The sequence below is a fragment of the Drosophila tropicalis genome, unplaced genomic scaffold (genome assembly GCF_018151085.1).
Source record: "Drosophila tropicalis isolate 14030-0801.00 unplaced genomic scaffold, ASM1815108v1 contig_593, whole genome shotgun sequence".
Classification (NCBI taxonomy): Eukaryota; Metazoa; Arthropoda; class Insecta; order Diptera; family Drosophilidae; genus Drosophila; species Drosophila tropicalis.
This window is the reverse complement of record NW_027173070.1, coordinates 6425696-6437254: the sequence shown is the minus strand read 5'-3', so window position 1 is coordinate 6437254 and position 11559 is coordinate 6425696. Positions and strand designations below refer to the sequence as shown.

Here is an 11559-nt window from a genome sequence, read left to right as displayed (position 1 = left end):
TATATATATATATATATTTCTAATAGTGTATAAATGTCACCATACAATTTACAAATAATATTACAATTACATACGTATATATATGTCTAAATATATATATATATAAGAGTTCTCCTTCATTTTGTAGTTTTTGGAGACCAAATCGCTATAAAGCTATAAAGGATAAATGAGATAAATGATCACAAAACATAGCATAGTGGAAAAACAAAACTGATAAACAATTTGTTGTTGAGAAACTTAAATCACAAAATCAATACTAAAAGGTTAATATGGGCGCCTCTCGATGATCCAGCAAGTCTGTAAGACAGGAAAAAAGTCACATAAAGTTATTAATTAATTGATTTAAATATTAGACTCACCCTTGGCAATGCTCCACCAGGGCAACGTCACATAGGTGAGAAATGCATTCAGCGGCGTCGATTGCTGTCGGCGATTCTCTTTCCAGAAATGAAATGATTGTGTAAAGCCGCGACTAGTCCAAAGCGGATTATAGGCTCCATCGTCGAGTTCTAAAAAGTAAAAGATTATAGTAAGAATAAAGATTAATTTGGCTTGTAAGTAATTTCTCTGTGCTTATATAGGCATGCTGGAGGTTTAATAGTTAGAGACTAACAAGTAAAGGGTGGGTAAGGGATAGTGAGTATTTATGACCTTTTAGCGCTTTCTTGGGCAAATCGCACCAATAGTAGATGGTGGTGCCATCGGGTGTGCGACGTTTCGGTACTAGATGCATGGCTCTATTGTAGAACGATTGCTTCGATGTGCGCGGCAAGGTGGCACTATGGCCAACATTATTCTGATCCTGTTCGTGATCCTGATTGCCATTGATTACATCAGCGGCTGTAGATTCATCATCATCATTATTTTGGCAGGATGGCGGCGATATTACTTCCGGTTGCAGTGGATGATCTTCATCTGCTTGTATAGGTATACGAATGCATTTCTCAAATGGTGACTTTGACTCCACCACGGGCAACTCTTCACGTCCACGTACACTGATCATTAGCTTGCTATCACTTTCACTTAATATGGCCATTTTGGCATTGCCCTCCGTTTCGCTGCCATTTAAGGATGTGGCATCATCGGCTATTTCGTACTCCTGCGTCTTTGCTGGATTGGCCGTAGGAGCGGAAGTACAAGGAGTAGTCACTTCTAGTTCTAAAATCTTTTTCGATTTCACTGGCAATGTTTTGCTCTGGTCCTTGTCCTTGTCTTTATCTTTTCCTCCTCTTAACCTTTTGGGTGATATCTTCGATAGAATATTGCTAGTCTTCTGATTGGAAGACTTTTTATCATTCTCCTTATCCTTTTCCTGAGCTTTGCCCGTCTTAGGGGCACGTATTTTACTTGGCGCCAATATTCTTTTATTAGTTACAGGCAAACTGGTGCGACGATCTGCCGCACTTAGAGAGGCGCTGCGGGTAATGCTTGCTCCTCCTCCTCCTCCGCCTGATTGCTGTTTACGTTTGCTATCCATTGGCAAACGTAGACTTCCTCTTTTGGTGCCCACTACCAATTCGCTTTCCACACTCAATATGTTAGCCTTGGGTTTCAATCGAGAGGGACGCGTCTTGTCGGGCATTTTACTGAGACATGCTGGTGTCTCATTGGACGGATCTTCACAGCTGGGGCAATAGACCTCCGACATCTCGGGCGTCTGTAGATTGCCAGTGGCTGTTGCCCAGCGTTTTTTACACTTTTTGCCTCCAAAGCAATTGCAGCCAGTGGAAGTGGAGGTGGAGTTTGCGTTTGTGACGCTTCCGTTGGTCACAGTTACCTCTACTGCAGCACTTAATGGTGGCGGTGTACTTGCAGGTGCCGCTGCCGCTGCTGGTGATGTGGGAATGATTTGAGCATCTGTTGTTGTTGTTGCTGGCTTGTCTTGATGTTGGACTAGGTCAAGTTTGAGCGTTTCACACTTGGGGTTTGTGTGTAGTTTCGCTTCAGAGGCCGAGAAAGCAGGACGTTTTTGATCTACAAGAAGATATAGATCGGATTTGTTTTCCATTTTTTCCATTATGCATTTTTTTAAATGTCACATTACAATGAAACACACATAATAATGCGAATATATACAACCGAGCAACTTAAACATAAATGCCAACAGAAACATAAATGAAGTGAAATGATGAACAAAAAGAAGAACTGAAGGGACGGCAGCTAAAAGGTTTGACTTTTGGTGTTATATGTATATATATAAATTGTTGTTGTGGTTGGGAGAAAGGGAGACGGTTGAAGAAGAGTGTTAGGGGAAAAGTCAGAGTAGATAGAGTAGTCTATACAAATATGTATTTTCCGATCACCAGTATCGAGAATTTTAAATTTATGAATCTTCTATGGGAAATCTAATAATGAATTTTACTTTTTTACTTTTTTCTTGCACAAAGTGCATTTTAAAAACAACTTAAAAAAGTGCTTATATTTTGTTTTGAACTCAAATTATGTCAAATTAATTAAGGTCTAGACCTTAAATATGTATTTTACAACACTGATAGTTGTTGAAGGATCTGCAGTTTACTGTAATTCCGCTTAGTGATCGATCGTGTTCTTCTCTGTATGTTTTCTTTTCTCACTTTTGGTAATATAAATACAAGTTAGAAAAATTGTAATTACTTTAAACAAAAGCAAAATAAAAATGGTTTCAACTAAAGAATTATTCTTATTATATTTGTTGTTTGTTTTGGTTGATATTTGTTTTTTTTTTTTTGTTAGGTCCTGCTTTCTCGGCAAACTCTGTGGGACTCTGAGGTCCTTATGGTTTGGAAAGATAAGAATTAGATTTATGTTTTTGTTTTTGTTTTTTTTTCTGTAGTTTTAAAAAGGAAAATTTGAAGGAACCACAACATCTTTACGAGAAAACAACACAAAAATCAAAAAATGGAGCAAGCAGTAATTAGGAGATTATAAAAATACTAAGAAGCACTCTACAAAGCAAAGACCAAAATGCAGACAATAAACATACAGAAAGTGTGTGATGAAAAAGGAGAGTAAAGAGTTAAAGAAAATAAGTTAATTTAGACATGCAAATAAAATAGTTGAAAGAGCTCCAATGAAAATGAAGAGAACAAATTAAAACGCAGACCAAAAAATTGATACTGACCATCACGTAAGTCACCAGCCTCAATTTCGGACACCTCGTTGGCCAAAGAGTCGAGTCCTTCGTTCTCGGAACGCGCCTTGGCTGCAGCACTGGAACTGCTTGTGCCACTGCCCACCATATCCTGGGGATTATTGGCATTTTTCGTGCGCCAGCCATAACGTGAGAAATTATTTAAGTTGGCACTGGGATCGCTTAGACGTCGTTGATGTCGATAGGTGCAATAATCATCGTTCTCTTCATCCCATTCGTCCCACATATCGGTGGCACAGAATCCTGGCTCACTGGTTGGTGTCTCGACACCAGAGCCCTTGGGTTTAGTCACTGCCATTTCGGCATGGCCCTTGCCCTGTGGTCCCTTCATGCGTACAAATTCACAGCGTGTTTGTACACCGGCGCCACTGCTAAACAGGCCAAAGGACATGCGCTGGGCCACCTTTGAGCTGAGACTAGATTGCTAATAATCAGAAAAATATGCATTTTAATGGAGTTCTTTGTCATTTATCATCTAGGGAACTTACTCTGGCATCGTAGACCTTCTTGAGAGCATCATAGCGTATGGAACCCAAAAAGATTACACCCTGTACGGAGCCATCTTTGTCATTGGCTACCAATTCCACGCACACCATTTCGCCATCCCGCACCAGAATGTCACTGAATACCTCATCAAAGTTATCGACCATGAAACAAATGTGCGGATACGTAATTTCTTCACCCTCGCCCTTTGTGTCCATTTTTCGTCTCGAGGGACTGGCATAGACCCGCTGTGAATGCCGCCTTAGCACCTGCAGTTCTTTGGGTGAAGTTCTCGTACAAATGGCCAGCGTGAGAGTGTAATCGAATTGATGTATAACCATATTTAGATATACAGTCTCCTCCCAATCGACATCGGGATCTCCAATGGGCAGTTTCCGAGAATCTTTGCGGAATACTTCCACCTCAGTCTGTGAAAATTTCAAACAAAAATTAGTTTCAATTTCATTTTTTAAAGAGAGATCCTTATTTAACCTCATATTTTGGCATATGTCGCGAGGAGCTCTTCACATGCTTCTTGCGCACAAAGAAGAGCAAATCATCCGAATCGATGCTATGCTGCGGCTCTGTTTGAAATAGGAAATGCCGGACAAATAGATCTGTCCAATAGGTTGTACCCTGTAGTACCACAAAGCCGCCATCTGAAAAAAAAACACAGAAATTCAATTACTAACAGGTGAACAGCTGTCCGACCTCCTCTTGAAACCATCCCCACACAGTTTTTTCTATTCCCATGCCAACCAAAACAAAAGCGAAAGTGCCGCCGCTTACATAAAAAAAGAAATCGTGATTTGCCGGATAATGAGATGGGCGTATAGGGGTGAAGGACTGAAGGAAGGGAAGGTTAGTACCATAAGTGGAGCGCATACTCCCTAACAATTGGGTTTGGGGTTGGCTTTTTTGTGAATAAATCGATAATGTGCAAATGTAGACAGAAAATTTTCTCAAAACGAAAAAGAAGGCAACTCGACAAGGACATCCAATGCACTGCAATATACCCACCATCCTTGAGCAATTGTCGCATCTCTTTGGTCCGCTGGAAATTTATATCCTCCAACAGTTGCTGCAATGCCGTCTGTGATCCCTTTAGCAGGGCTCCAGCTACGCTGCCCAGTGACATGTTGATGATGATCAGTTAATCTCTTGGGGACTCCCCTGCACGCCGATCGATGACGAATTCTTTTGAAATTTCACAATTTGCAAAAGCTATTCCCATGCATAGCCAACAGCAGCTGGGTGCAGGCGGCGGCAGTAGCGAAGGGGAAGGTGATGGAAAATTAGCTTTAGCCTAAGCTTGCGATGCTATCCCAACATTTGTTGCTGTTTTTTGGTCTCTTGTTTATTTTATTGAATATGTAGTTGCCTTTCAGTTTACGAATTGTCTAGAGAGAGATTCCCAACCGTTGGCAACGAACGAACATTCGCAACTGATTTTGGAGTCGTCGCCATAGCTGTTCATATTCTATTCACCCCCGTAAATTGAGGTTGGGGTTGGTTTTGCGTTCTTTTGTTGTTTCTTTACGGTCTATGATTTACTTTAGTTTTTATCTATATTTAAGTGTTGCCTAACGTTCGTTAGTCAGCTGTCGCACGTACACAGTGTTGGTCTGTTAGCTAGTGTGGCTACTTTTAAAATATATCTCAGAATAATTAAATTATTTCCTTTTGGCTGCAAGGCAAATCAATTATAAAACTGTACGAATTTAAAGAAATTTGTTTAGCGTTTGTGTTTTAGTAGACATTCTTATTAGCCAGCTGACAAATGTTATTGGCAGTACTTGTAATAACGGCAGTGCTGTTAAGCGTAGTCTTAAAAAATGTGCGCAAAATTTATCGAATTCAAATATATAAATTTACAATTTTCAAAGAACGCCAACATTGTCGTTATCCTGTAGCATTTTAATGTCGTTTTGCAATTCTTTTAGCTCCCTCATCATGCTGCGTGATAGTTGACCCTCTGGTGTGGCCAAGGGTTCGAATAGAAGCATTCGCAAGGATTCCCTCATCATAATCTCCGTTTGCTGCAGTTGAGCCTAAAAGTTTAGAAATGTCTTTGAAAATGTTTTGCTCGAAAATAATTGCCAATAAATTACCAACAAATCAGTTGAGCTTAGCTCCTGCTCTGTGTACAGTTTCCTGGCCAACTCAGCTTGGGTATTGGCCAGTTCGTAGAGAGCTATGGCCTTCAGACGATTGATTCCTGGTGCCAACACTTTAAGTACCAATAATATCTCCTGGCATAAACGAATCTTGCGTTCATAGACCTTTCGATTGGGTCGATGAGCCATATTCTGCAATATCTGACGTAATATAGCTGCAATATTCTGCTTTAGATCCAACATGATATAATGGTTGCCATGCAACAATCGGCTTAACTTGGCCAAAAGCAGTTCCATTCTATAGATATTGTCGCGTGCATGGAAAACCTCCTCTTTGGCCCTTTCCAGCATATTGGCAACAAATTCACGCTTTAGAGTGTGCTCCGGATTAAGTAGACATTGCCATTGATTTGTCTCTGGATTGAGGACTATATAACCACCAGTCGAGGAGCAATTGTTGCACATAAAGCTGCTCATATGTGTGCCCAATTCTGTGGGATCCACGCACCGGGGACAATTGCAATTGAAACATTTGCCTTGCTTCAGAATTTCACGTCTTTCCTGGGTGCCAAGTAAGACATTTGTATAGCAGTTATAGAGAATTTCTCCAGCTGCTATGAAGCGACTAGCATAGATCTTTATTTGTCGTCCATTGCTGGCATCATCAATGGCCGATACTAGATTGGGCATGCAGCTGTGGGGAAACAGGCTGGCCCTTCTATATATACCCCTCATGGAACCACCAGACTCGGGGGCACGTATCTCAAAAGCATTGGTATCGAAAATGGCCAACAAACGCTGCACCAGTTCCACATCCTTCTCCAGATCGGAACCTTGCCAAAGTTTGCCTAGAATCCCACTCGACTCAAGAGGATTGGCAACATTTGCCTGGTAATTATTCCACACTTCGCTTCCTCGTCGCGCATCCAACTGGGCATCCATTTGATACATTTCCTCGTAAAGAGAACGCGTCTCCGCATGCTCCCTTAGCAGCAGACACTTGACCATTGACTGCACCTCCGTTCGTTGACTGTCCTGTAATTGCTGCACTTGCTCCTCGCTTAAATGCAAATCAGCCAAACGCTGACAATCGCGTTCCTCATGATCCTTGCACTCTTCACAAAGGGGCAGTAGTTGGCACTTGCTGCAAAGAAATTCCCACTCCATTAGTCCCATTGTTAAGCAGCAATATGTATGGGCCAAACCTGCAAAAATTTGTTGTTAGATTCAAGCAACGTGCGCAACGTCTTTCCCCTAAATGAGGCAAAATGACAATGGGTTCCTCCACCAGCAATGTTTCGCCGGCACGAATATTGTCCACAGCAACCACAAATCTGGAAGTCACACATTACAAAACCACAAAAGGATTGGTGAATTGACTGAATAGATCACCTGCCCAGCGTGTCATTGTGCTTCACTTGACATTTCTTGGCAAAATCATCCGTCACTGCAGCCATTATTCTTCCTGTTCCGATCCCTATGCTGAAAATTAACGAACTGAACTGCAAAACGATCGAAAGCAAATCTAAAAAACTAAAGAGAGTGCAAAACTAAAGAGCAACAATTTATTTCTATTTAAAATACATTGTTTTAATTCATTTTCTTGGTCAAACTGAAACAACCGAACAGCCATTGAACCTTGTCGCGGCCGCATTGTTCCAATCTAATTTTAATTTATATTAACCGATGCAATTTTATTCGGAGAGAGCGAGAATCCCTTGCTGAAATCTACAAAAACTTGAAGCACTTGAAGCCTTTTAACGGAGAGTACCTTAAGGGATTTTCAACGGACAGTCCCTTAATGGATTTTTGGGGATAAAATTTTAAAATTTATTTTAAAAACATAAATAGAAATTGAGTTGTGGCATTTAAAAAGCGGTTCGAAAGTGTTCTGAATGCTGAATCGGAGAAAAATTGGTAAAATCATCAAAGATTATTTTCAAAAATTCGTCAAAAATTCTCAAAACTTTACAAATCTGTAACTTTCTTTATCTTTGTTCAAAATGTCTTGATTTATTATTGAGATTGTTATGTTCTTTGTATATTTTTTAAAAACCCAGTCAATAAGTGTGTAAATCAAAATAAACTTCTTGATATTAATTACAAATTCAAAATTAATTGAAATAGTCTGAGAAAAACGAATGAAATTACCATAAATTTTTAAGAATTTGTTGATACATTTTTTTAAAGTAGCAATCAATTACTTGAAAATATTATTGATCGACAAAGCTCTACCCTCAATTATTTAATAATTTATTTATTTATTTAACCATCAATAAAATGACGTACGTACAATTGGATCTAGAGTGTAGATTCTAGACTATAAGCTCTATATAAAAACTGGATTCGAGATGAAACTTTTCAAACAGTTCTAATGAAAGCTTGTTTAGTTTACAGGTTCACAATGAGCAATGTTTATCTCCGTTTATTTTCTCAATAGTGGTTTTTCCTCTAACGATTCACTAAGCAGTATTGATTTCCATTTATAACCTATTTGCTATGCAAAAGTTGTAATTATAAAACAACACAGATTATGAAAAAAGCCCAAGGTATGTAGAGAAACAAAAAACTGGTTTTTCTGATGGGGCTCTTCCAGTTGCAGTTTGTCTAGTCAAGTAGCAAGATGATTTTGGAATCGTTCCGTCAATTAGAGTATTTTATTTTACTCACCACACTGGGATCCTTTGCCTGGGCGTACAATCAGAGTTGCAGCACCCGTGGAGGACATCGTTGCTTCAGTGGGGACTGCATTGACTTGTCCAAGCTTTGCGATGGACGAGCCGATTGCCTGGATGCCTCCGATGAGACAACACAGTTGTGTGATAAAATCTGGTGTCCTGGCTATAGTTTTCGGTGTAATTATGGCGCTTGCATTTCGAGTACTGCGGTTTGTGATGGCCACAAAGACTGCATGGATGGCTCCGATGAGCAACGTTGGTTCTGCCGGGCACAAATGGAACAAGCCAATTGTGACAATGGCGAATTCTATTGCTATCCCGGTCAATGTTTGCCCTATGACAAGTTGTGTGATGGCAAATCAGATTGTGTAAATGGCGATGATGAAGTGGAGTCACTTTGTACAGGTGTCTCTTCTAGCACAAGAGCATCTGCCATTAAAGAGCAGAAGCCAACCATAAGGCAATCCAAGACTATGACTGTGGAAGAGCCAACGGATTACTGTCTAGTGCCACAGCTCTCACAAATCATTGTGAAAAATAAAACTAATGAAGCGGTTTTACCTGTCGGCTTTAAAGTTCCAAATGGTACCATAATTTACTTTGATTGCCCAGCGGATCATAGTCTTAGAGGGTTTAATGAGAATACTTGCTCAGCTCCCAAATGGATGCAGCAGTTTCCCTATTGTAAAGGTGAGTTCTGAAATTTATTCTGTTTGGAAATTATTCAAAATAATTATAACTTAACATTTTGCAGCTCCCATCTCATGGATGAACATTACAATTATTGCTTTAATTGCTTTTACAATAGTAATCATAATCACATTTGTGTTTATTATAAAGAGACGGGATACAAAACAACACGAAGACCATATATGGCTGGTGGAAAGTAACAACCAGGAAAGAAATTTGCAAAAATTGTAAAAAAAACATGTAAAAACCAAAACTTAACGACTTGGCCGTGCAATAAATTTGTTAAATATAGATAAATAAGCTTTAGTTTTTTCTTAAAGTTAAAATACATGAAACCAGATTTTAAATGAAAGATCTTACCATATCCTTCCATATAAATAAATATATCCATGTATTTATATAATAAATTTAATCTTCATTAAATCTAATCTTAACTGAGTTAAGTTAAGAAGTTTTGCAATTATAAAATTAAAATTGTGAAAGTTTAAATTTCAAAAAAGGGCGCCTACTCTTCAGTGTTGCTTAACGCAACGATAACAATAACGCATGTTATCGATCCGGCCCCCCGTTATTTACACACACATTGTTGCTCCAGAGCTCCAAGGCGTACGTACCGGCTGGTCATTAAACTTGTTTTGCCTTTAATTTAATATTAGATAACAGGAAAATAATTTCTTTTTGTTGCAGTTCTTTGTGTTTGTGTGTTGGAATTCAGTTTTGTTAAGGAGAAATATGGCTAATTTTGCTAAGATCTGTGCCCAGCGTGCTCAACAGGTGCTCCAAGTGGCTGCCAGACAGCCCCAAATTGCCACCCGCTTCGGTAGTACAGCCTGTGAGTAGAAACCCCAAACCCACCCCCACATCCAGAGAACGAAGATCAAAGTCCAATTGCACTTGCATTTGCATTTGATTTCTTTATCTTTTTCACATGCCTTTTCTGCAACCGGCTTTGTGTGTTTGAAATGTTTCCATAAATTATGATTATTACGTAACCTTCAAGATCAAAATCACCTCATAGAATGCCATCTCTTTTACTCTCACTAGCTACAAGTAACTGGGAATTCATCAAGACCGAAGTGCAAGGAGAGAAGCAAAATGTGGCCGTGATCACTTTGAATCGCCCCAAGGCATTGAATGCTTTGTGCAATGGATTGATGAAGGAATTGTCCACTGCCTTGAAGCAATTCGGCAAGGATAAGAATATTGCTGCCATTGTTCTGACTGGCAGCGAGAAGGCATTCGCCGCTGGTGCTGATATCAAGGAGATGGCTCCCAATACCTATTCCCAGTGCATTCAGGGCAATTTCCTCAACGACTGGACTGAGGTGGCACGCACTCAGAAGCCCATCATTGCTGCTGTCAATGGTTATGCTCTTGGTGGAGGCTGCGAATTGGCCATGATGTGTGATATCCTCTATGCTGGCGATAAGGCTAAATTTGGTCAGCCAGAGATTGCCCTGGGCACCATTCCCGGAGCTGGTGGCACTCAGCGTTTGACACGTGTCGTTGGCAAATCAAAGGCCATGGAAATGTGCCTCACTGGCAACATGATCAATGCCCAGGAGGCCGAGAAACTGGGTTTGGCCAGCAAAGTGGTGCCAGCTGATCAACTGGTTGCTGAGGCTGTGAAATTGGCCGAGAAAATTGGCACTCACTCCAATTTGATTGTGCAATTGTGCAAGGAGGCTGTGAATACCGCTTATGAGACAACTCTCCAAGAAGGTCTCAAATTCGAACGTCGTACTTTCCACGCCACTTTCTCAACGGTAAGAAAGGGACTAGTCAATTCCATAACTTTTTAGGACAAAGTTTTTTTTGTTCTTAGTTAACTACAAGTATACAAAAATTCTAGTAGATTTTCTTAGTCTTAAGAATTATTGAGTAGGAATTTAAGAAGTACTTTTAAGAAAAATCCTTTAACATTAATCCATAGAAAACTGTTGAGTACTAGCTATTCATCTGTCATTTTTCTTATTTTGCAGGCCGATCGCAAGGAGGGCATGAAAGCCTTTGTGGAGAAGCGACCAGCCAATTTCACCAATGAGTAAAGAGTACTCCAACTTTTTGTGAAAATCACCATCAACTGATGAACCAGGAATGCATTTATCTATACCGAAGTGAAAAACAAGTAAACCCAACCCCAATGTTATTAAATAAATAAAAAAGCAAACTAAATGTTATAAATTTTGCAAAAATTTTGACTTAAAATTTACCGCAAAGATTAAAACAATCAATTACATGTTTGTAAGATGGAGATCTAAGACCAAGGAATGGCTTTACAAATTGAATGACAAAATGAAACAAATTTATGTATTTATTCGTCATTCAATTTGTACCACCTTTCCTTGCGGGTCTTCTTCCCGATTTCTTTAAAATGTATATCAAAAACAAAAGCCATGGGCCCAATTTGTAGTTGGTTTGACATTAACCTGTTTAACGTAATGTGCCCGCTTGCTAGTAT

The 11559-nt window shown here is 39.7% G+C and overlaps 4 protein-coding genes across 5 annotated transcripts; 2 read left to right on the top strand and 2 right to left on the bottom strand.

Annotated features, from left to right (window-relative positions):
- Positions 1 to 34: 34 nt before the first annotated feature.
- On the bottom strand, positions 35 to 5154 carry LOC137577506 (uncharacterized protein KIAA0930 homolog). 2 transcript variants are annotated; one of them, XM_068290992.1, is made up of 7 exons: positions 4634 to 5152; positions 4106 to 4272; positions 3619 to 4041; positions 3101 to 3554; positions 652 to 1974; positions 360 to 509; positions 49 to 297 (listed from the first exon to the last, which is right to left on the bottom strand). In XM_068290992.1, the coding sequence occupies exons 1-7, from the start codon at positions 4749 to 4751 to the stop codon at positions 257 to 259; spliced, it is 2676 nt and encodes an 891-aa protein (XP_068147093.1). In that variant the 5' UTR covers positions 4752 to 5152; the 3' UTR covers positions 49 to 256. The 2 variants fall into 2 exon arrangements, with proteins under 2 accessions (XP_068147094.1, XP_068147093.1); XM_068290993.1 differs by lacking the exon at positions 652 to 1974 and having other exon boundaries at positions 35 to 297; positions 4634 to 5154.
- Positions 5155 to 5493: 339 nt separating this feature from the next.
- SmydA-6 (SET and MYND domain containing, arthropod-specific, member 6) lies at positions 5494 to 7187 on the bottom strand. Its single transcript, XM_068291649.1, has 4 exons — positions 7123 to 7187; positions 6936 to 7064; positions 5725 to 6874; positions 5494 to 5664 (listed from the first exon to the last, which is right to left on the bottom strand). Exons 1-4 carry the CDS (start codon positions 7185 to 7187, stop codon positions 5494 to 5496), a joined length of 1515 nt encoding a protein of 504 aa, XP_068147750.1.
- Positions 7188 to 8282: 1095 nt separating this feature from the next.
- Positions 8283 to 9398, top strand: LOC137577425 (uncharacterized). The gene is made up of 2 exons (XM_068290892.1): positions 8283 to 9098; positions 9163 to 9398. The coding sequence occupies exons 1-2, from the start codon at positions 8354 to 8356 to the stop codon at positions 9327 to 9329; spliced, it is 912 nt and encodes a 303-aa protein (XP_068146993.1). The 5' UTR covers positions 8283 to 8353; the 3' UTR covers positions 9330 to 9398.
- Positions 9399 to 9685: 287 nt separating this feature from the next.
- On the top strand, positions 9686 to 11282 carry Echs1 (Enoyl-CoA hydratase, short chain 1). The gene is made up of 4 exons (XM_068290470.1): positions 9686 to 9704; positions 9786 to 9930; positions 10143 to 10864; positions 11081 to 11282. The coding sequence occupies exons 2-4, from the start codon at positions 9831 to 9833 to the stop codon at positions 11144 to 11146; spliced, it is 888 nt and encodes a 295-aa protein (XP_068146571.1). The 5' UTR covers positions 9686 to 9704; positions 9786 to 9830; the 3' UTR covers positions 11147 to 11282.
- The last annotated feature ends 277 nt before the right edge of the window (positions 11283 to 11559 follow it).

Coding starts and splice junctions, on each gene's coding strand:
- LOC137577506 (XM_068290992.1), bottom strand. CDS start 4,751: ATGTCACTGGGCAGCGTAGCTGGAGCCCTGCTAAAGGGATCACAGACG. Junction 4,273..4,633: donor GCGACAATTGCTCAAGGATG/GTGGGTATATTG, acceptor TTTTTTTTTCAG/ATGGCGGCTTTGTGGTACTA. Junction 1,975..3,100: donor GGCTGGTGACTTACGTGATG/GTCAGTATCAAT, acceptor ATCTTCTTGTAG/ATCAAAAACGTCCTGCTTTC.
- LOC137577425 (XM_068290892.1), top strand. CDS start 8,354: ATGATTTTGGAATCGTTCCGTCAATTAGAGTATTTTATTTTACTCACC. Junction 9,099..9,162: donor GCAGTTTCCCTATTGTAAAG/GTGAGTTCTGAA, acceptor AACATTTTGCAG/CTCCCATCTCATGGATGAAC.
- SmydA-6 (XM_068291649.1), bottom strand. CDS start 7,187: ATGGCTGCAGTGACGGATGATTTTGCCAAGAAATGTCAAGTGAAGCAC. Junction 7,065..7,122: donor CACAATGACACGCTGGGCAG/GTGATCTATTCA, acceptor TGTGACTTCCAG/ATTTGTGGTTGCTGTGGACA. Junction 6,875..6,935: donor CTAACAACAAATTTTTGCAG/GTTTGGCCCATA, acceptor ATTTCTTTGCAG/CAAGTGCCAACTACTGCCCC.
- Echs1 (XM_068290470.1), top strand. CDS start 9,831: ATGGCTAATTTTGCTAAGATCTGTGCCCAGCGTGCTCAACAGGTGCTC. Junction 9,931..10,142: donor CCGCTTCGGTAGTACAGCCT/GTGAGTAGAAAC, acceptor TACTCTCACTAG/CTACAAGTAACTGGGAATTC. Junction 10,865..11,080: donor TCCACGCCACTTTCTCAACG/GTAAGAAAGGGA, acceptor CTTATTTTGCAG/GCCGATCGCAAGGAGGGCAT.